We start from the raw sequence: 21,602 nt of genomic DNA, 5'->3' as shown, positions 1-21,602 counted from the left end.
TTATAAATGCAGCATTTCCAGACCTACCTATATAATCCTCCCAATGCATTTACTCACCTTAAACTAGTTAGGCAAGCTCTCGCCAGCTTATCTAGGTTTCTAGGTACTCACCCACTCAATACTTTTACTCGATGTTTGATGCAGTTGTTGTGACGGCTACAATTACAAAGTAGATATGTCCTCAACGCATCGAACTTCTTCCTTTAGAAATTAATGCTAATCAAACTACATATAGGTACCTGGTGTCAAGGGTCTACCTGGGGGTTCACATGGAACAAAGACGACTTATGTGTATATGTCTGCCAAACACGTAGAACCCAGTCCTCTGTCGCGTATGTGCGTATTAATCCTTTCTTCTGCGTCTTCTAGGTTCCGCCTCGTGAGTCGTGAGAGGATATCCCCATAAATCTATATCCTCTGCCCAGAGAGCATCATGAATTTTGTTATTGCTGTTAACTATCCATTGCTTCAAATACCCGGTCTTTTTGATAAAGAACATTACATTCTGTGTAGATTCATTATTGGTCTCTAGGGTTCCCCGTGGAGAGAAGGAGATGTGTATTGTTTTATCACATTCTTTTATATTCGGGGCCAACTCGACACACTTATCCGAAATGTTCCATTTAACCATGGGCATATATTTACTTGCTCTTCATAACTCATCTTTAGCAACCTTTCGTAGGCCTCAAGGCCCTGTCTCCTGATTTCTTCACGCGTTATTGTTTTATGATCTATTTCCTTGGTGACGGCATTCGAGCCGAGGCTTTCTTTGTTCGAGTCTTTGTTGGGCATTGATGGCGTAGAAGTAGGGGAAGTGTATTCTGGGCTTTTAGATGTTGTAGCGGATGTTGTAGCGGATGTTGTAGATGTTGTAGATGTTGTAGGGTAAGACAATGTGAAGGGCGAGAAGCTGTATAGGATATTTGGAAATGGATGTGGAAAAGGATCAGGTTTTGGCAGCACTGAGATTTTAAATATTGTAAAGCTCTGCTTAAGTTTCGTTAGGTGGTTTTCTTTTGTTGCCTGCCATTTCCAAAGTTTCCATGCAGCCAAATAGAAATTGACTTTTGGTGGGTGATATTCAGCTGTTGTAAAGTTTTACTATTATGGATTTAGATTCTGTCTTTTAATGTCGACAGCACGGGCGGGCCTATCGAGTACAGTATGTAGTACCCTGACTACTGAGTCACGTTCATTGTGTCGTTGAAGAGTTCCAATCCATACCGGAGCCTTGCTATACCTACTGTGTATTACCAGAAACATTGTCCACTATCCTCTGCCTCGCCTTGTATCTAGTGAACTAGTCTAATAGCTAGGTAGTTCTCGCCATTGTTCTGTTGGTTTTGATCTACCAATCCACCACACGTGCTAAATACGCGTCTGAATAGGAACATGTTTGCTATCTACACGGTAACAACCGCAAAGCACTTAGAGTGCTTCTATGGAGTGTTTCTATGGAGACACTGACTCACCTGGATAGATAAACCGAGTAGCTAGCTGTGACCTCGTAGTACTGTAATTATCTGTAAACACTTCATATATGTAAAGTAACAGTGTTAGGTAGGTAAGATCTCCATCATCCTCAACCCTCAACACACGTCTATCACCTAGAATCCTCATCTCGAGCTGTGGACACTTCGTAGAGCGTTCAAGGTCACCGTTAACAATCTATCACTGTAATTTCACCTACTGTCACAACTACACCACCAGGGAGACTCTCTAGCTAGCTATTCAAAAACCTACTTAATGGAAGCCCCAGAACATGCACTTACACAAGAAGCCAATCGAGGAGATATCGACTCACAGATACCGTGGTATCGTAGAACCTACAATTTCAAGCCCAAAACGACTCCACCAGTCCCATCACAGAGATCAACATGCCCCGAAGTTTCAGCCGGCTGGTTCAGCCGACTGACGTTTAGCTGGATGAAACCCCTCTTATCCATCGAACGCCGAAGGCCTCTGGAACCAACCGATATCTGGCTCGTAGATCCGGCAAGGAGCAACCGGCTTCTCAGCAACCGATTCGAGGCATCCTTTCATCGCCGGGCTCGGGATCGCAAACATCCGTTGGTGCTCGCTCTATACGATACCTTCGCGCGAGAGTTTTGGATCAGCGGTGCCTGGCAGCTCGTCGCCTCCCTCTGCCAGGTCGGTATCCCGCTTGTCCTACACCTGCTCCTGTTGTTCGTCACTAATCGGTACGAGGCCGCCGATGCCCAATCGAGAGGGGACAACACGGTGGAGGGCCCACCGCCGCCATGGAATGGGCTAGGGCTTGTCCTCGGCCTACTACTCTTGCAACTCGTCCAGGGCGTCGGCGTAAACCAATCGTCATACCATGGATTTCTGCTAGGCACACAGGTCAGAAGTGTCTTGGTTGTGGCGATGCTCAAGAAAGCCATGAAGATCTCAGGGCCGCTCCGAAAACCCCATGAGTCTTCTAAGGATGTTAGACATGTTCAGAGCGCCGATGAAGGTTGCGAGGACGCTAAGTCTGTCATAAATCTCATGTCTTCCGACACTGGCCGTGTCGACCAGGCAGCGAGGGCCGTTCATCCGTTTTGGACTGCCCCTATCACCATTATCCTCGCCAGCGCCATTGTCCTGTACAATCTCACTTACTCGGCGCTTCCCGGAATCGGGCTGCTCTTGGCTGGAATTGTGGTATTGCAATTCACAGTCAAGTTCGTCGGCAAACGGCAGACCACTCTCCGGAGCTTCACCAACTCTCGCGTCTCCCTGACCCAGGAAGTCCTACGGCACATACGATTTGTCAAGTACAACGCATGGGAGCTCTACCTGCTGAAGAAACTGGACAAGTTTCGGACGAAAGAACTGCGGGTTATCGTCCAACTTCTCCTGACCAAGGACGCCGTGTACGCGGTCTCGACTTGTCTCCCCGTCTTCGCATCCGTCGCTTCGCTTGTGGTCTACGCGAAGGCCGACCACCAGCTCACGGTCTCGACGGCATTTTCCTCCCTCGTCATATTCAACACCCTCCGCGTGCCCCTCGCCTCCTTTTCCGTCTCCGCGAGACAGATCTCGGAAGGCTGGACCGCCCTGAAACGGCTACAAGACTTCTTACTAGCCGAAGAGTTTGTGGAGGATACAATCTGGGACTGGTACAGCTCGGACTCGGCAGTCCGCGTGCAAAAGGGTACCTTCATCTGGAGCGAATCCGCTCCTCTTCAGCAAGCCAGCCAATCCCAAGGTGGCATACCCAGAGTACCATTCTCACTGACAAACATCCACCTCTCCATTCCCCGTGGCGAGCTCGTCGCCGTAGTCGGCGCGACCGGATCGGGAAAGACCTCCCTGCTCCGCGCGCTCGCGGGGCAGATGACGAAGACCGGCGGCGAAGTGAGAATAGGGGCCCGGTCGCGATCCGTGTGCGCGCAGACACCGTGGATCCAAAGCGCGTCCCTCAAAGACAACATCCTCTTCGGCAAGCCCCTGGACCGCGACCTGTATGAGCGAGTCGTCCAGTCCTGCGCGCTAACCGTCGACATCGAGAGCCTGGCCGACGGCGACGAGACAGAAATCGGGGAACGAGGGATCAGCCTCAGCGGCGGCCAGCGACAGCGGGTTAACCTGGCGCGAGCCATATACGCCGACAGCGACTTAATTCTCCTGGACGACCCACTATCAGCCGTTGATGCCCACGTAGGACAGCATCTATTCCGGGAGGCTATCTGCGGCCTGCTGAAGGAGAAAACTAGGATCCTTGTCACGCACCAGCAACATACCCTCCGCGGGTGCGATAGGATCATATGGATGGATGGCGGACGCATCAGAGCCGTGGGCACGCACGCGGCTCTTGTTGCAACGGAGCCGGAGTTTCGGGCTATGCTAGCTACTGCTACTACCACTACCACGCAAAGTGGAATAAAAAAGGAGACTTGCGGAACCAAGACGTCTTCCCATCGTGAAACCTCACCGACAAGCCGAATTAAGGGCAGCGGGCACGGAGAAAAGGACGACAACAGCGATAAAACAGCCAAGAAATCCAAAGGGCTACTCAACGGATTTTCAACATACGCACAATGCTCCGGGCACCTCTTCGACGTGATCCTATCCATCATTCTACTCCTCCTCGCCCAGGGCACCAGCCTGCTGACCAACATCTGGCTCTCCTTCTGGGTCTCTAACCGCTTCCCCTGGCTCACGAGGAACCAATACATCACCCTCTACATCCTCCTCGCAGTGGCCCAGACCATCCTGCTGCTGTACTTCGCCGTCAGCATCTCGGTCGTCGGCATCCAAGCAAGCCGGAACATCCTCGACCGCGCCATCGCCAGGGTCGTCGGCGCGCCGATGTCGTTCCACGACACGCAGCCCCTGGGCCAGCTTGTGAATCTGTTCATGCAGGACGCCGAGGTCGTGGACCAGCAGCTGCCCGAGGCGCTGTGCAGGTTCCTGTTCTCCGGCGCAATCGTGTCCAGCGTGTGTATCTTGCTCGTCTACTACTTCCCGGTGATCGCCATCGCGCTGGTCCCCGTTGCGGCTGGGTTCCTGTATGTGGTGGCGTACTATAGGTCGACTGAGAGACAGCTCAAGGGCTACGAGTCATCCTTCCGAGGAGTCATGTTCTCGCGGTTTTCCGAGTCGGTGTTGGGAGTTCAGACGATCAGAGCATATGGCATGCAGGCCCGCTTCTTGCGAGGTGTCCACGACGCCATCGACGACATGAACGCGGCGGTCTTTCTCTCAGCCGGCGCGCAACGCTGGCTCGCCGTCTGGCTAGACCTCACGGCGGTCACCATGGTCCTTACGACCGGTCTGCTGATTGTGTTTGGCGTGGGCCAGGCGAACCCAAGTATATCCGGTGTCGCCCTGTCCAGCGTCCTGGCCCTGCGGATCAATATCCAGCTTATCGTGCAGCAGCTCGGGGACCTCGAAGAATCTATGAACTCGCTGCAGCAGTTGCATCGTCACTGTACCGACTTGCCCACAGAACCCTACCAGCTGGTATCTGCATCAGGGCTACCAAAGATCCCCGATACTTGGCCGAATGGGGGCAACATTAGCATCATGAATCTCCATGTCTACTATCGACCCGAGCTGCCAGCCGTTCTCAATAACCTGAACATGGACATTCCCGGTGGCGAGAAACTCGGCATCGTCGGACGCACCGGCGCCGGCAAGTCTTCTCTCATCAACGCTCTATTCCGCTTACTCTCACCATCCCAAGGCAGCATCACGGTCGACGGCCTAGACATATCACAAGTCCCACTACTTACCCTTCGGTCACGCATCTCCATCGTTCCTCAGGACCCTGTTTTGTTCCGGGGGACTGTACGGTCGAGCCTAGACCCCTTTGACCAACACACGGACATGGAGTTATGGCATGCGCTTCAAGCTGTTGGGATCAAGGGGGGCACAGGTAACACCAGTAACAATACATGTGCAATATCATCACCATCATCCGTCCACCTCGACACCACCGTCGAAGAAGACGGCGCGAATTTCTCCCAGGGGCAGCGACAACTCCTCGCCATCGCGCGCGCGCTCCTACAACACACGCAGATCGTCGTCTTCGACGAGGCGACCTCGTGCATCGACATGGAGACGGATGCGCGGATACAGGAGGTGATGAATAAGGTGTTCTCAGGGCGGACGCTACTTACAATAGCGCACCGGCTGCAGACGGTCTTGAGATACGATCGGATTTGTGTCTTGGATCAAGGGCAAATTATGGAGTTGGATTCACCGATCGAGTTATGGGGACAGGAAGGGGGTATTTTTAGGAGCATGTGCGATGAGATAGGCATAAAGGAGGAATATTTTTATTGAAAGTTCTCACCGACCCCTTCCATCGACAGCGATACCTTGCTGCATATGTCGTTCATGATGTCTTTTTGCAGCGAGGTTAGGAGGTCCGTAGCTTGGGGGTCCTCGCCCTGGCCTTTCTGCTCGGCAGTACCCCGATGCCCCTGAAGCCCCTTTTTGTTTTCACTGTTGACAAGATGTGTCATACACGCCACCAAAAAACTCTTTGGTATGGCCTGTAACCCTTGTGCGATGGGCTATGTCTGCATCGTCGTCCTTTATCCGTCTCTGTCCCGTAATAGGGTTGACCACGACCCGTCTTTGGAGGATAAGGTCTGCGTCGTGGCTGGAAGCTTGAGGATGGTGCTTCGAGAACGTGTCTATTTATCTCCCAACCACGAGATATCAGCCACGAGTCGACAATGCATTGCTCTACTCGATTTTAGCATCAGGCTTGTTGGCGACGCGCTGTTCAAACTTACGAGTTGCACACGGGTTACTAGACCCGATGCGCTTGTGTCTCGCTTATATAATATAGGTACGATAAGTGTTTGACGTAGCCATGATTACGTCAATATAAAGCTTATAAAGCTAGCTGTCGTACTAGCTGATGTAATTCACATGTGAAAATGGTGACTAAAAGTTGAATGACCATAAGAAGAAAGGATTTATGTACATGTAGGTAGGTGCAACGCCTGCACACCTCTAAATAATCTCACTCTAACCGCAAAAGTTCAATCAAATATGCTTACTACTTATATACTAATGTGTCTAGTAAGTAGCGTACGTAGTAGTGCTACATAATGTCGGTACATACATACAATTTATGTGTGATAGACGTATGATAGGCCGTAAAAAACATCCAAACATCAACCCGAATACATACATGTAGTACTACATATAAATATCACAACAGCTATCACGCGATAGCACCAAGATCTCCAATTACTGCCTAGGTACCTAACCTTCAAGGCCATGCTACGAAAAGGCAGCCTGGCCATAATAATCGACCTCATCTCTGCTAGCGCTCCCCGAACCCGAACCATGACTTCTTCATCGCGATCCGCCGGCCCTATCCACTTTGGCCCGTTTGAGGTCACATCTCAGGTGAGAAGCTCACATCTCCAGACAAAGCACCCAATCACAAAATGAGAAGTAGGATGGAATCAATTCTCAGATTACGATTGCGGCAATTAAATTAAATTAACTGACTGATTGATTGATTTACCAACCAACTAATAAATTAACATCTCAGGTCTTCCTCACAACCCCCCACTCCTTCGCCCTCGTCAACCTCAAGCCCTTGCTGCCCGGCCACGTCCTAGTGTGTCCGCGGCAGCCGCACCGGCGACTCACCGAGCTTACGGCCCCGGAGCTGACGGATCTGTTCCAGGCCGTGCAGCGCGTGCAGCGCATGCTCGCGTGGCACTACTTTACCTCACAACAATCAGATGCGTCAATCAATAACAACAACACGCCAGCAGCCCGCAGTCCAGAGGCCGGCGCCTTCAACATCGCGATCCAGGACGGCGTCGAGGCGGGGCAGACCGTCTCCCACCTACACGTGCACGTGATCCCGCGGATCCGCGGCGCGACCGCGAAGGAGGAGGCCGGGCCGGGGGACCAGATCTACGAGTCGATGGCTGCCGAGGATGGGAATGTCGGCGGTGCTTTGTACGATGATCCCTTCCCCGCTCACCCTAACCCTAACCCATAGTGCTCAATTCCAGTCCATAACCCCTCCCCCCTTCCCCCCCCCCCCCCCCCCCAAATTCTTTTCCATTCTACTAGGTTAGGGTAGTCTAGACGGAACAAGCAACGATATATCTATCCATCTACCCATCTAAAGCAAAAACACTTCTTGGCTTGTGAGTAGAGATAAAAGACGAGATGCGCTAACCACCAAATCAAATGACAGATGGGACCGCGAACTGAAAAGGCTCCGCTCGCAGCTCGGCGATAGGCCGGAGGCGGGCGGTGCGTTCCAGAGCATCGAGGACTCGGAGCGGCACCCGCGGTCGGCGGAGGAGATGGAATCGGAGGCGAGGATGTTCCGCGGCGTGCTAGAAGCGATGCAAGGGGCGGATAGGTGACAGCTACACCCGCCAAATTACTAGGTTAGGTATCTACCGATGGATTTCAGCCGAGAAAGCGGGACAACACGCGACGAGGTAAGGGTTAGCTTCATCAATAGGCATTTGTATTAACCAGCAGTGAATTCCTCGCGTCCAAGGCTACGATAGATCCTGGACATTGTAAATATGCCTTCCTGCGTAAAGAATATATTGCTCCTATCCGTATCTAAATGTAGGTAGGTAAGGGCCGATATTCCCAACCCACTACAAACCCCTAAGCAGCTCGTCCAGCGATAGGGGTTTCCGCACCGCATTATTCATGCCTTCGTGAAATGTGACCCATACCTTGCCCTCACTTTTGCCGGACGAGCCATCACCCGCCTTGCTGTTAGGTCTACTATTGCCGTTAATATCCCTCAACGCCCGCGAATCTGGTTTTTCGATGATGCGACCGAAAAAGTCCTTCTTCACCCCGAGCATAGGTAGTCTCGGCATCTTAGCAGCCTTGACATTCTCCTTGTCATGCAAAATCAGCGGATCCTCCGCGGCTGTAGCATGAGGGTTACCGGCTCGGAAGCGCGCCTGTCTTGCCGAGTTCTCCCGTAGTAGCTTCGCCTTTTGTAGTTCTTGGTCTAATACTTGGCGAACGGCGTAGCGCGTCGGTGCCAGTGTGCCATGAACCACGGCTGCCGAGGTCTCAAATGTAGACAGCAGATCGAGATCGCTATAAGATGATTAGTTGACAGCTCCGATATAATAACAGTGAAAGCATCCTAGACTTACGGTTCCATGCGATACACCCACTGCGCCCCCCTGCTGAACGGGGACTCGCTCTCGATTTTCCCTCGCTGGAGTTCGATACCGACCTCGGCTAGGACATCTGCAGCCCTCTTCACCATAGTCTTCTCGGTGTCTTTCCGGACACTCGCTGTGCCCTTCTGGTCTCCGCTACCTCCCACAACTACAGGTTTCACATCCGGAGATACTAGGCGTATGAGGTACGGCAAGAATTCCGTCGCAATCTCTTCGGCGCTGCGGAAGGCACGCAAAAGTGTGGGCGGTAATTGATCTTGTATCCCTTGAAGCATTGCGCGATTTTCCTTCTCGGACTCGCGAGCGATAAAATCGGCTCTGGGTCCTGAAAAGGGCAACGGTGGTGCCTCGTCTCCAGTATCGCCCCATTTCCTATCGTAGCCTAGATTCGCGCGTTTTATAGGCGACGCAAATAAGTGATGACATGCAAGAATAGGTTGAGAGAGATAAGGGGCTAGTTCCCAGCTCTGAGTGCCGAATAATCTCGACGAACAAGTGTCGTGAAAATGCATCCATTCGTAGGCCGCATCTGGTTTAGAAAGGAATGAATCATCGTTGAATTCGTGATTTGGGTAGTCCAGAAAGACATCTGTTATTACCCTGTCCACATCCCCACTCGTTTCTACCATCTCCCTTAAGCGCTCCATGCCGTATTTCTTTTGCTGCTCGGAGAAGCCCAGTTGGGCTTGCGGTTGTTCATCTTGGTACTTCGATATTGGAGCTGCGACCATCACGTTGCTCTTCGGGAACCCAGCACCATCTTGGAAAATTCGAGTCACGATATCCTTCACATTGCCTCGACCTACGCCCCTCGCGCCACCACCGCCATGGCTTAGATCGTGGACAATATTTCGTTCGACCCATTGCCGTGTTAAAGATGGTGGACTCTTGAGGGATGCGGACTTTAGACGGCCGGCTACCCATTCACCTACGACCATAATGCCTCGTAGATCACCTTCTGCTGTGCTCTCCGCGCCTCTCCTTGCGTCGATGCCACTGCTCATGCCCCACGCTGCTTCGCACAGCTTTCGTGCAGCATCTTTTTCACATGGAATACCTTCCTTTTCAAAAACTGACTTGAGACGTGTCACGACAGCATCCACGGTAGGCTTTCCTACGTGGATAATTTCGGCTAAATTCGATAGACGTAGCGGTCTCAGTGATGGGTGGTAGACATCGTTGCAGATAAGGATGAGCGGCCTCATTTGGCGAAAATCGTCGCCTTTCTTCTTGCGACGTGCTGAGTACTGATTTGTGGTTTCTTGTTCTGAGGCGTTCTTCTCTCCAGTTGTAATCAAATCGATCAAAGCTTTGATGAAACCACCCTCTCCAGTGCCACCGGAGCCGGTTACCACACCATCAACTTCGTCCACTACCACACACACAGGTCGGACCACTTTTTGGTTCTTTTCGCTCCCAAGTTTGTTTTTTTGTACCGTCTTGACATTTTCGGTGCCTAGACTTGTACGAATCCGATTCTTCACAACGTCTCGACTGCGATCATCGCTAGCATTTATCTCCATAACTTCGTAACCAGCTTGCCTCGCACAAACGTGAGCAAGTGTGGTCTTGCCTAACCCGGGTGGGCCGGTAAGCATTAGGATCTTTCGGTGAGGCTTTTCCTCTGCGGCCTCCGTCTTCCCTCCCGGCCGTCTAACAGTTCTTGCCTTAGAGACTCCCGGGAAGACCAGGGGGTCCCATCTCTTTAGCCATCGTAGCACCTGTCGGTTTGTGAGGTCGTCACCGACTAGGTCCATAAAGTTCTTCGCACGGTATTTTTCGGTCCATAGTAATGATTTCTTAGGCTTCTTTACGGGTTCAACTGAGGGCATCGGCTCATCAGGTGTAATGGGGTTACTAGAGGGCCGATTGGCAAGTTCCTTGGTAGTAGTCTCTATTAATTCGTGGATATCGATGCCATAATAACTCTTCCTCGCTCGACCTTCTTTTGTCTTTGACCGGGATGCAACCATTTTCTCGTAGGAGACACCAGTACCGGCCTTTCGCTCCTTGATGCTGATCGTCTTTCCTGAACATGTTGTAACGTTGAAATTAGTCTGTCTTTGATGGAAAGTCAATCGATCGAAAATGGATGTGGCGTTAATTGAGCTCGCGAATGAGCTCAATGCGGGTGGTTGGCTTCTTTCCTGGCTATCTTGGGTTTGCGAGGTCGTTTCGAGAGGTACTGATGGGACTTCCTTAAGCCCATGATTTAAGGACAATGAGGGAGGTGAAGATGGCTCGGTGGACTCGGCAGCTAGACGCTCGCTAGGACTATTAAGCATGCGCCTCTTGGCCGCAGGCTCTTGCAGTAAATCATCATCGTCGGAGTCATCGTCAATTAGAAAGCCAGCTTTCGCGCGAGGCCGAGAGGTAGGGGCCAGATGTGATTTCGTGCGCTTTATTACGCCTACAGGAGAGGAGCTGGCTGGATAGATTACTGGAGATGAGGCAGGCGGCATTTTCAGAGGGTCCAATTGAAGACGGTAGGTGTTGACGAGTGTCCAAGATAGTAAATTTAATTGAGCTGAGTATCTTGTTATTTGAAGACATCTACGAGGTACGTTGTAAAATAATCAAGTTGGTGAATACAGAAAATATATAATATATAATTGGACGACGCGGGGGACGCGACTCGATGCGCGTTTTGGTGGGGCTCAATTCAAAGTAAGTACTGTACCTACTTCGTACCTAATTAGTAGGTACCAAAGTACTTTCAAGATTGATCCACACATGACGGATGTCACTCCACATTTACTACCCCTGTCCATGATACAGAAAGAGTGGGCGACTATCACTTCCCGATGTTTAACCGCTTTGTCCCATCTTTTACGCTTTTAACAAAGCTCGCGTTCTTAGCCAAGATTTCAATCATCAGTCGCCTCGCAACCAGGTTGGCATCGTGTAAATTCTGCAACAAATGTTGGCCATCGTGATAATTTCCTTACATTTCTAGTTGCCACAACCATCAACCTCCTCCCAAATCTCGATCGCGAACCCAATTAAATATGCCCGTCGTCAAAGGAGGAGTGTGGACCAACATTGAGGATGAAATCCTCAAGGTTTCTGTATCCAAATATGGGTTGAATCAATGGGCGCGTGTCTCGTCATTGCTACCGCGAAAAACTCCAAAGCAATGTAAAGCGCGATGGAATGAATGGCTGGATCCAAGCATCAAAAAGATAGAATGGAGCAAAGAGGAGGATGAGAAGCTACTTCATTTGGCCAAGTTGATGCCCACGCAATGGCGAACCATCGCTCCCATTGTCGGTCGAACCGCCAACCAATGCCTCGAACGCTACCAGAAACTCCTTGATGAAGCCGAACAACGAGAATCAGGTGGCCTTGGTCTTACTGGACCTGAAGGCGGCGAGACCCAAGCACCTACAGCTGACGACGTGCGAAGACTTCGACCGGGCGAGGTCGACCCAGACCCTGAGAGCAAACCTGCGAAGCCCGACACTATTGATCTCGATGAAGATGAAAAGGAAATGTTGAGTGAGGCGCGTGCTCGTTTGGCGAACACGCAAGGTAAGAAGGCAAAGCGGAAAGCTCGAGAACGTCAACAAGAGGAATCGCGTCGACTGGCAGCTTTACAGAAGCGCCGGGAGCTCAAAACAGCTGGTATCAACATCAAAGTAGTGACGCGCAAGAAGGGGCAGATGGACTACAACGCCGACATCCCATTCGAGAAAGCACCAACCCAAGGTTTCTACGATACTACAGATGAACAAGTACGAAACGAAAAGCAACGAGCCTCGTTTGATCCCCGGAAACATCAGCTTGCTAGTAAGCGCAAGGGCGAGCAGGAGGATGAGTCCGACAGGAAGAAACGGAAGAGCGACAAAGATGCTCCTTCGGCCTCTATGCAAGCTGCCTTGAAGGCTGGGCAAATGCAAAAGATCCGAGAGGCTGAGCAAAGCAGCAAGAGAAGAGCACTCGCTCTTCCAGCCCCTCAAGTTAGCGACGGTGAACTTGAGGATATCGTTAAGATGGGCATGATGGGTGAACGAGCGAATATACTTGCTCGGACCAGCGAGAATGATGCTACCAGAGGATTAGTCAACTCGTATTCTACCTTGACCTCTCAAACTCCGATTAGGACACCCATGGCCCCTCCCCAAGAAGATCGAGTCGCAAACGAAATAAGGAATATTCGGGCCTTAACCGAGAACCAATCGGCTTTGCTTGGGGGGGAGAATGCTGATCTACAAGAAGGAAGTAGTTCGACAGGATTTGAAGGTGCCACACCTCGAAAACAAGTAGTGTCGACACCAAACCCCTTAGCCACGCCTCTGCGGGCTGGTATGAATGGTGCTGGAGCAACGCCTCGAAGACCAGGCGAAACGCCATTACGCACACCTCGAGACAGCTTTGCGCTTAATGCAGGCGACAGAGAGATGTCCATGGTTGGAGGTGCGGCCAACGATATGCGACTTCGGGAATTATCAACGAAGCATCATCTCAAACAAAGTCTTGCATCTTTACCGAAACCGAAGGAAACAGAATGGGAGCTTGAAATACCGGAAGATCAGCAAGAAATTATGGTTGTTGAGGAAACGGAGGAAGATGCCGCAATACGTGATCAACGAGAGCGTGCTATCAGGGAAGCCCAGGAGCAACTGGAGAGAAAGAGACGTACTCAAGTCATGCAAAGAGGGCTACCTCGGCCAGAATCCGTCGATTTCGAGTCCCTAATGCAACAAGCATCTTCAATTTCCGATCCTGTAGAAGCGCAAATTGCTAGAGAAGCTGCCCTCCTCGTCGCTAACGATGCTGCCAAATTTCCGTCATTGAACTCAAGACCTAGCAGCAATCCTGTCCAAATACCACAGATTGATGATGCTTTGCTAGACGACGCCCGTCTACAGATCCTGGTGGAGGTTAAGAGTAAACCTACCCCTGAAGAGGTCCGGGCAGGTTTGGAACGAGAGGGTAGCAACGCGCTATTGCTCGGCCTTGGTTGCTATGAAGAGGATGAAGAGGAAGAGCAGGTGGCAGCTATGAAAGCAGCATTCGAAGTAAGCACTATAACTCTCTTCCATTTTTATTGTCTATATCTATAATTTGTACTAACAACTCTCTACAGTCAGTGCAGGAGTCTACAATGGAAACCGTTGAAAAGTGCGCCAAACTGGAAAAGAAGCTTACTCTCCATTTAGGAGGGTATCAGCACCGAGCTAAGATGCTGCGGTCCAAGATGGGCGAGGCGCACGAGGCACTTGAGAAGGCCAATTTTGCCCTCAGTGCGTTCAAGACGCTTGCCGTCTCGGAGGAGATTGCCGCCAGAAGCCGGCTTGAAGCTCTGAGAGAGGAGGTCGGCTACGTTAGCCGCAGGGAGCGTGAGGCACAAGAGGCATATCGCCAAACTAAAGAAGAACTTGAAGCCCTGACGAGCGGCGTTAATGGGTATCACTAAATTTAGCACCGGACAGGGGATTTGGGGCATAGAGATTGTATATTATTGGCGTAGTCAGGCATGCATAAGTACATGTTGTACTACTAATCACAAACGACGACTGCAACATAAGGAGAAGGAAAGGGGGAATCACTCGACGCAGCGCAGAATTTTCAAGTACCTAAACTGACTTAAAAATCCTACTCTTAAGAAATCTCACGAATTCGAGACGAAAGGAAAAAGCAACGCCGTACCAATAAACCAAACCAAACGCTAAAAATCAATGCTATTGTGACAATATAGATCCTCCCATTCCCCCCGTTTTTTGCCTCCTTTTTATTTCTCATAGCCAACCACATTATCATCTATCCATCTTCTAGACATAACGGGGCGGCTAAGTAGCTATTTAGGTAGCTAGCAATCATATATAGGCAGGTTACCCAAATCGTTTCCAACATCACTTTCCCTCCCAACCAAAGAATCCAAAGAATCCAAAGAATCCAAAGAATCCAAACATTTACTTCCTCGCACCCAACCTCGGCACCCTAGCCGGCAAAACCAATAGAACACCCAGCGCCGCAAAACCAACGCAGAACAGAAACGTAAGACGAATGGCCGCCTCGTAGCTCGCAACAACCTGGTCCTTGGTGTCGCCATCAGGCAGCGCAGCAACCGCCTCGACACTCTCGCGCACCCGGTCAATAAGCGCCTGCTTCCAGGCCTCGGCCTCGGGCCCCGTTAGCGGGTAGGGCGGGACGAGGTACAGCGCGAGGTAGCGGAGCAGCGCGTTCTGGAGGACGAGGGAGGAGAAGGCGACGCCGAGGACGGAGCCGAGCGCGCGCCACAGCACGAGGGTGGACGTGACGACGGCCTGCTCGCGGTGCTCCGACGCCGCGAGCACCGCCATGAAGGTCCCGGGGAACTGGAACCCTTGGCCGATGGAGGAGGGCACGAGGCAGATCAGGTAGAGGTACAGGGGCCACCCGCGCCGCATGCTGGCGAGCAGGGCGGTGCCGAGGAGGTAGAAGAGCGTGCCGAGGACGAGGGGCCACTTGAGCCGCCGCGTGTACGAGATCAGGAACCCGGTTAGAGTACCGATGGAGCTGGCGGTCACGACGGGGACGACGAGGTACAGGCCCGAGGTTGTGGCGCTGGTGAGGAGGACGGCTTGGAAGAAGAGGGGGCTAGATTGGTTTTAATTAGATACCCTAGGTAGATAGTTTATTGTCCCCCTTTTTCTCCTTGATGGTTTTTATATTTAGGCAGGTAATCTGCAACAGATCCCTTGATATACCGTGATATTACCAATAAAGGGACTAGGGAGAGAGAAAGAAAAGCGAATGACTTACACATTGAAGAGGATGGCGTTAAGCAGGAACGAGGCGATCATGTTGCCAAAGATCATATTGGCTCTGGGAGAGCTGTGGAGGAGGACTAGAGGCATGATAGGTCGCTCTTGCTTCGACTCGACGTACAGACAAGCTGGGAAGCAGACGCAGAAGATGGCGAGTGAAGAGAGGACGAACGGATGTGTCCCTTTTTCTCTCGTTAGTACGTTTACCCCTTTAAACATGCTTGAGGGAAAAGATAGAAAAAAAAAGGGGGGGGAGGGGACTTACATGCAAGAATATTGCCACCGAGGTTCTGCCCAAATAATTCTCGTTAGCAAAACCCCCAAAACCACTTTCATCATATTTGTAAAGCCCAGTACACGCGAAAAAAAAAGAAAAAAAAAACATAACATACCAAGCCCAATATCAAAAACGTAGTCGAAATAGTCAAGAGCACCGAGCCACTGTAATCGAACGTCTTCATGCCCTCGGCGAAGGTCTGGTGCTTGTTCTCGATGCCGAGGTCGTCGGGAATGCCGTAGTAGGCGACGGCGAAGCACAGGACGATGGGGAACACCTGGATGCCGAACTCCCAGCGCCAGCCCATCGAGTCGGCCATCATGCCTCCCAGCGCGGCGCCGAGGGCCGAGGCGACGCCGTACACGATGTTGACGTAGCTTTGGTAGGTGCCTCGGCGTCTGATTTTGAGAAAGTAGTTAGCTTTTATGCACTCGTCCGTGATAACCCTTCTTTTTTTTTCATTTCACACATGTAAAGGGGTTGGGGGGGGATAGGGAGAGACACTTACTCAATAGGCACCAAATCACTAATAATAATACTCCCAATCCCCAGCACGCCTCCCGCACCAAGCCCACACACCGCCCTCGCGACAATGAAGCTCGTCATGCTCTGCGCCAGCGCGCACCACAGCGTCGACAGCGCAAAGACGACCACCGTAGCCAGATACGGCGGTCTGCGGCCAACAGTATCGGAGAGGCGGCCGCCGATGGGCTGGAACGCGGTGCTGGTAAGCAAGAAGGCGGTGGAGAGCCAGCTGGCGCTGTTGGAGCTGCGGAAGTAGCTCGTGATGACGGGGTGGCTCGACGCCATGATGCACGCGTCGAAGCTGGCGAGGAAGTGCGAGAGCATGATGCTCAGGAACACGATCCAGAAGCGGCGGCGGTCCGTGTCGATCAGGTACGACGGCCTCCTCTTGGCCAGGTCGTTCTCGGTATCATTGCCCGCGACGGCCTCGATATCCCTTTCCTCGTCCTCGTCGTCGCCCTCGACGATCGGGGACTCGGTGAGCTGTCCGTGCGTGTGCGTCCCTGCCATGGGCCTGGGTGACACAGACGCCAGGGTGGGCCGCGTCGCACTGCTCCGGGACCGGCGACGTCCCCTAAGCATCGGCGATTCCAGGGACTCCGGCGCGAACCCCGAGCCGCACGAGGTGTAACTCCGCGCGATCCTTAAGTCCGCTTCGTTCGGATCGATGTCGCTCCCCCAGCCATCATCATCGCTGTCGTCGTCGTCGTCGTATCTGGCGCCGCGCCTGCCTCGGCGAGGTATGGCAACACTGGGTGTCTGGCCATAACTCCTGGCACACGGGTCCCGCTGCAGCAGCGCCGTCTGCTCCGTCGCGGGCTCGGGGGAGTTGTTGTGGTTGTACGCACGTGAACGTAAGGGTGCAGCGTCACCGCCATTGGCTGCACGAGGCATCATAGATGATAGATAGTTGCTTTTTTTTTTTTTTTTTTTTTTGAGATTTTTGGTTACCAATGACAAGCAAATCCTTCCAGTTCAAAAGAAAATTCGAAAAATAGATAAAATAAATATCTCCCGCTTCCCCGAGACTTATACCCAGCAGAATGGCTTTCTGCTTTTGGTCGTCTTTCTTAGTTCGGCCAATCTAGGTTCGAAGGCTCCTATAGACCGAATCTTAGTGGTCGTTAAGGAACGAACTAGGTTATTTTTAGTTTCGTCTTCAACTCTTAAAAGTCTACTTTATCTCGCAATAGTTTGGACGAGGCAAAGTTAAGAGAGAGAAACAAGATGCCACCAACCTCTTGAGAACAAAAAACAAGAGAAATTGAGTCGGTGAGAGAGTTGAGTAAGAAGTAAGAAAAGTCAAAAATAAGAAAAAATAAGAAAAAGAAAAAAGAATCCGTAGGTGGAACTGAAAATGGGGACCGGGGAGGAACTTTTTTGTTCGCGAGAGAGAGAGCACGAGAGAGCGACAGAGCGGATTCTACACAAATGCTTCCCCGTAAAGGCAGGCAGGAAACTAACCGTGGTTACCAGGGAGGGGGGGGGGCTTGATAAAGTGGACGTCTCTCTCTCAATGTTTACTATTCAAAATGCTTATGGATATGATATGCGTTATGGATGTGCAGCTCTATCTACTTCGTATGCCCGCAACTCTGCGGGGAACCACCTGAGCGCTTGCGCGTGACTGACACTGACCCCTCTAATTATCCCGGCATAGAAGAGAGCGCAGTCTGAGTTCCAAGGTTTCTCAATCTGAGCCTCACTAATACACTAAGACCCCTAATGCCCTTCTACAGAACCTAAAGTAAAGGGCACACACGGATAATATAAGCTACTAACCTAGGTAGCTAGGCATTTAGTGGGTGGAATCTAGTGTTGATCTATCGAGAGGCAGGGTAGGTGAACATATATCGTTCAGATCGCATTCAGCCAGGTAAGAAGGCAGTCCTTCAACTACAGCTCGTAGATGAAGCTTGAGATGACACAGCTATTGATTACTATGTACTAGGCAGAGATAGGTACCCAATCCGTATGATCCGTGCCTAATACAAGAAAACCTTCATCTCGGGAACATACCAATGCCATCAGTGTGAAATGCAGCATGCGCAACAATTGCCACCCAACCCCTTGTCCCTTGACCCCCTCCCTCAGCCGTGCTATGAAGATACGCCTCTCTAAACTCCAAGAGATTCAAAATATATACATCCACAGGTAATCTCAAGCAGTGTCAGAAGGCTTTGCTTGAGAGGCGCCGCAAAGGACACCTGCACCTTTGATCCCTCCGTCGTGGCACGGACGCAGGATTACCCTCAGAGGGGCATCGTCTCCGAACTCGGTTCGAATTATTGAGTCAAGGAATTGTTGACAGTCTGCCAGGTAGTCTTGGAAGTGAACAATGCAGCCCCCAGTATATCCAACAATCAATTCCATTTTGGCGGGTTTTGACTCAATAAAGCTACCGTTCGGGGTGTTTGCAGGCGAATCACCAAGGGGAATATCATCGGCACACGCGAGAAGCCCAACAATGGCTGCCGCTACAATACCAGCAGCTCTGACTTCGATAGCTTTCGCGATTCTGTATAAAATATCCGCCATTTCTTCGGTCCATTGAAAAGGTGCCTTAGCAGTCGATTGCGGGAACTCCTCCTCAAGCTTAGCTAGTAATACCGGTGTGTTTGGGGGGCGGAAAAGGCTGAGAAAAGTCGTCGTAAGGCCAAATCGTGTTTGCAGTTGTGAGGGCATGGTGTCCACGGATATACCTAAATGGTGCTCGAGGTAATCTATTAACATCAGCCGTCCCAGTTCGCCGAGATACCGTCCCGAAGTCATGTATTCAAGCGGTTGGAACCCAGGTGCTTCGCCTTCAGAGTCCAGTTTAGTATCCCATTGGCTGATTAGGCCATACTTTCGCAAGGCCGGCGCCGTCCCATTGATACTCCATTCGGTGTTGACGGCAATTTTCATGTCGTCGGTTGACTCTCCTTGCAAAACCTTGACTTTGCCAGGCTGTTTGTCCTTGTGGAGAGTGCTCTTCTTGAGAGGTATTGTGGCATTGCTGCCAGTACCGCATATGAGCCCCATCGCCGCTTTATGGGTTTCATCCTCCTGAGACTGGTATATAAATGATACCAGGGTCGCAACGGCGTCGTTCAAGATAGCCGCAACTTTAATTGGTGGCAAGTCTGGGGTTTTCGACTCCTCGTAGCCATTAATCAAATGAGTTCCAAGATGCAAGCGGGAGGTGATGGCAAATCCCTTTCCCATCGCCATGAGCGTTGCGTCGGCTAAAGTCTCTTGAACCATGGGAAAACTGAATGTAACACCCATAGGAAGTTCGCGATCGCGAGACAAATTGAGCGTTTCACACCCTTCTCGTACAACTTCTGCTATGCAGCTTCCAATCCACTGGAACAATGAATCGGCATTCTCTTTTTTGAGGACGTCCGAGATTGGCCACGACCTCTCGAGTACTCGATGCAGGTTAGGTGACGATTCTGAGTCCGGCAACTTTCCTTCGCCGTTCGTGCCATTGCAATGTATACCATTTTCATTCCCCAGTAGCTCAATAAAGCCAACTCTCAAATTAGTACCACCACTGCTAACTTGTTAGAATGAAATGCGTACGCGGCTAGGTTGCATTATATGGAAACCCACATGTCAATCGCCAGATATCTATAACAAGTTAGCTTATCCCAAGAAAATGGTTTAAGGGTTTTCAGAAGCGACGTATGCTTATAACCATGTAGATGAGTGTTATGGACAAGAGACATTTGAGGGCAGCATACCTTCCTTTTTCTCGGCCTTCAGTGGGCCGGAGTATGGACTCTGATATCGGGGTCGGGAGGAACTGATTTGACGAGTGAGCGGATAAATGTTGAAAGGTGCGGAACAGCTCATGCGATAGCGCGTGTGCTTTGGGCTCGTCGATGGCCAGAGGCTCGAGGAAATCGTTGATATCGGACTTCATATTGCTGTGGGCTTTCTTTCCCCCTCCCTTATATTTCTGTCCTCCTATACCCAAGAATAGATATGCAAACTAATATGTACCTAGCTAAATGGCTTGGGTGATGAAATCGAGGGCATGTCTTATGATTGTAGGATTGTATTGTACAATATGAAGAAACCCCCAAACACTTGAAAATAGAATAAAATAAAAATAAAATAAAATAAAATACCAAACCAGAAAACAGGAGAGGTTCTCGAGACTTTATGTTAAGTCTGATCTGAGCAGACACTGCCTCTTTTAGTATGTGTGAGCATACATATATGTATACATAGTATGTATGTAGTATGTATGTAGTATGTAGGTTATTGGTTATTGGTTATTAATACTAGACTATTAAAAGTTACTAGTAGGTCTGGTATATTCGTACGTCGGTAGGTACTTGCCTACACTATATACACTATATCACATAGATGGACGGAGAGGGCAGAGTCAGGGTGCACTGCCGAATCAGCGGCCGTAAATTTCTGGAAACGTTACAGTTGCAGGGTATCCATTGGGTACCAAATGTGAGTGATGCAATGCGTACCGTAGCCTGTAGATACTAGGTTCTAAGTACCTACATACATACTTTGGTAGGTAGGGCTTGGTACGATTAGTTATGCCTACATTGCCTAGTCTACCTAGTACCTACCGAGTAGGCAGGTAAGGGATCAATTAGTACCTAGTAAGTTAGTAGTAAGTACTTCAGTATGCAAAGTGTACCTAGTATGTAGAATATAAATTTAGGTGAAGCAATAACATTGAGATATGAGACAATCGCTCATCCTTAGTCAAGCTTAAATATATATAGCTTAACTTAATCTAACCTTGGAAGTCACCTTAACCACAAGTAACGTTAAACGACGAATCTTGGTGTGTCCGATGTTTTCCCTGACTCGAGTGTGTAGGTTAGATTAGGTATGTTCCGATCAATCAATAACTAACCTTAGTTAACTACTAACTAGAGGATACATGCTAAGATACCACCAATATTTCAGTTAACTAATAACTAACTAGTACCTAACATTTGAACCTTGGAACTGATTTGACAGATTATCACAGATACCGTGACTTAGTTCAGGTACGTACTAGCCTGCCATGTGGAATTCAAGTTGTAAGGTTCCCCTCAGCCACATGTGCCCCCCCATATCACAAGATCATTCACACTGAGGTCTAGTGTACGAGTGGCGCCTGACTTGATCGAATTTTAGTGGATGTATGGAGTACTGAACCCCTGCATTCTGCAATCAGCCAGTTCAAGTTTAAATGTTCTTTACATGAACGATACAGGCAGGAGGCTCTTCAGGAACAGGAAAGAAGTAGGCACATACCTACATGTAATTAACTTGATCCAGTATTCCACATTATTGATCTAAACCCGTGCCCGACCTTCCTCACAAACCTTCTCTCCTTTCTCTCAAAGTCATCGACCCTTCTTGATTGTTTATACTTACCGAATA

General features: G+C 50.4%; 7 protein-coding genes across 7 annotated transcripts; 3 read left to right on the top strand and 4 right to left on the bottom strand.

The window, feature by feature from the left end:
* Positions 1-271: 271 nt before the first annotated feature.
* Positions 272-703, bottom strand: GGS25DRAFT_26600 (uncharacterized protein). Its single transcript, XM_049257347.1, has one exon. It carries the CDS (start codon positions 635-637, stop codon positions 344-346), a length of 294 nt encoding a protein of 97 aa, XP_049121279.1. The 5' UTR covers positions 638-703; the 3' UTR covers positions 272-343.
* A 684-nt stretch (positions 704-1,387) lies between these two features.
* On the top strand, positions 1,388-6,456 carry GGS25DRAFT_469729 (P-loop containing nucleoside triphosphate hydrolase protein). The gene has a single exon (XM_049259167.1). It carries the CDS (start codon positions 1,747-1,749, stop codon positions 5,794-5,796), a length of 4,050 nt encoding a protein of 1,349 aa, XP_049121278.1. The 5' UTR covers positions 1,388-1,746; the 3' UTR covers positions 5,797-6,456.
* Positions 6,457-6,490: 34 nt separating this feature from the next.
* Positions 6,491-7,988, top strand: GGS25DRAFT_26580 (HIT-like protein). The gene is made up of 3 exons (XM_049257341.1): positions 6,491-6,879; positions 7,028-7,446; positions 7,691-7,988. Exons 1-3 carry the CDS (start codon positions 6,748-6,750, stop codon positions 7,863-7,865), a joined length of 726 nt encoding a protein of 241 aa, XP_049121277.1. The 5' UTR covers positions 6,491-6,747; the 3' UTR covers positions 7,866-7,988.
* Position 7,989: 1 nt separating this feature from the next.
* GGS25DRAFT_469726 (uncharacterized protein) lies at positions 7,990-11,285 on the bottom strand. The gene is made up of 2 exons (XM_049259166.1): positions 8,631-11,285; positions 7,990-8,571 (listed from the first exon to the last, which is right to left on the bottom strand). Exons 1-2 carry the CDS (start codon positions 11,120-11,122, stop codon positions 8,112-8,114), a joined length of 2,952 nt encoding a protein of 983 aa, XP_049121276.1. The 5' UTR covers positions 11,123-11,285; the 3' UTR covers positions 7,990-8,111.
* A 228-nt stretch (positions 11,286-11,513) lies between these two features.
* Positions 11,514-14,327, top strand: GGS25DRAFT_26522 (pre-mRNA splicing factor component-domain-containing protein). Its single transcript, XM_049257333.1, has 2 exons — positions 11,514-13,681; positions 13,750-14,327. The coding sequence occupies exons 1-2, from the start codon at positions 11,669-11,671 to the stop codon at positions 14,077-14,079; spliced, it is 2,343 nt and encodes a 780-aa protein (XP_049121275.1). The 5' UTR covers positions 11,514-11,668; the 3' UTR covers positions 14,080-14,327.
* A 221-nt stretch (positions 14,328-14,548) lies between these two features.
* GGS25DRAFT_469722 (MFS general substrate transporter) lies at positions 14,549-17,150 on the bottom strand. Its single transcript, XM_049259165.1, has 5 exons — positions 16,198-17,150; positions 15,805-16,087; positions 15,678-15,702; positions 15,408-15,594; positions 14,549-15,242 (listed from the first exon to the last, which is right to left on the bottom strand). Exons 1-5 carry the CDS (start codon positions 17,109-17,111, stop codon positions 14,576-14,578), a joined length of 2,076 nt encoding a protein of 691 aa, XP_049121274.1. The 5' UTR covers positions 17,112-17,150; the 3' UTR covers positions 14,549-14,575.
* A 957-nt stretch (positions 17,151-18,107) lies between these two features.
* On the bottom strand, positions 18,108-20,315 carry GGS25DRAFT_26513 (hexokinase-7). The gene is made up of 3 exons (XM_049257332.1): positions 19,943-20,315; positions 19,812-19,829; positions 18,108-19,752 (listed from the first exon to the last, which is right to left on the bottom strand). Exons 1-3 carry the CDS (start codon positions 20,122-20,124, stop codon positions 18,375-18,377), a joined length of 1,578 nt encoding a protein of 525 aa, XP_049121273.1. The 5' UTR covers positions 20,125-20,315; the 3' UTR covers positions 18,108-18,374.
* Between the last annotated feature and the right edge of the window lie 1,287 nt (positions 20,316-21,602).

Source organism: Hypoxylon fragiforme (assembly GCF_022984875.1).
Source record: "Hypoxylon fragiforme strain CBS 206.31 chromosome Unknown GGS25scaffold_1, whole genome shotgun sequence".
Taxonomy (NCBI): Eukaryota; Fungi; Ascomycota; class Sordariomycetes; order Xylariales; family Hypoxylaceae; genus Hypoxylon; species Hypoxylon fragiforme.
The sequence above is the reverse complement of the archived record's forward strand: the minus strand, read 5'-3'. Positions and strand labels throughout refer to the sequence as shown.

Excerpts from the sequence above, each read along its gene's own strand:
- GGS25DRAFT_26600 (XM_049257347.1), bottom strand. The coding sequence starts at position 637 with ATGCCCATGGTTAAATGGAACATTTCGGATAAGTGTGTCGAGTTGGCC.
- GGS25DRAFT_469729 (XM_049259167.1), top strand. The coding sequence starts at position 1,747 with ATGGAAGCCCCAGAACATGCACTTACACAAGAAGCCAATCGAGGAGAT.
- GGS25DRAFT_26580 (XM_049257341.1), top strand. The coding sequence starts at position 6,748 with ATGCTACGAAAAGGCAGCCTGGCCATAATAATCGACCTCATCTCTGCT. Across the intron at positions 6,880-7,027 it reads CGTTTGAGGTCACATCTCAG|GTCTTCCTCACAACCCCCCA; the intron begins GTGAGAAGCTCA and ends TTAACATCTCAG. Across the intron at positions 7,447-7,690 it reads GGGAATGTCGGCGGTGCTTT|ATGGGACCGCGAACTGAAAA; the intron begins GTACGATGATCC and ends ATCAAATGACAG.
- GGS25DRAFT_469726 (XM_049259166.1), bottom strand. The coding sequence starts at position 11,122 with ATGCCGCCTGCCTCATCTCCAGTAATCTATCCAGCCAGCTCCTCTCCT. Across the intron at positions 8,572-8,630 it reads TGGGTGTATCGCATGGAACC|CGATCTCGATCTGCTGTCTA; the intron begins GTAAGTCTAGGA and ends ATCATCTTATAG.
- GGS25DRAFT_26522 (XM_049257333.1), top strand. The coding sequence starts at position 11,669 with ATGCCCGTCGTCAAAGGAGGAGTGTGGACCAACATTGAGGATGAAATC. Across the intron at positions 13,682-13,749 it reads CTATGAAAGCAGCATTCGAA|TCAGTGCAGGAGTCTACAAT; the intron begins GTAAGCACTATA and ends AACTCTCTACAG.
- GGS25DRAFT_469722 (XM_049259165.1), bottom strand. The coding sequence starts at position 17,111 with ATGATGCCTCGTGCAGCCAATGGCGGTGACGCTGCACCCTTACGTTCA. Across the intron at positions 16,088-16,197 it reads AGTGATTTGGTGCCTATTGA|ACGCCGAGGCACCTACCAAA; the intron begins GTAAGTGTCTCT and ends TCTCAAAATCAG. Across the intron at positions 15,703-15,804 it reads CGTTTTTGATATTGGGCTTG|AACCTCGGTGGCAATATTCT; the intron begins GTATGTTATGTT and ends TTATTTGGGCAG.
- GGS25DRAFT_26513 (XM_049257332.1), bottom strand. The coding sequence starts at position 20,124 with ATGAAGTCCGATATCAACGATTTCCTCGAGCCTCTGGCCATCGACGAG.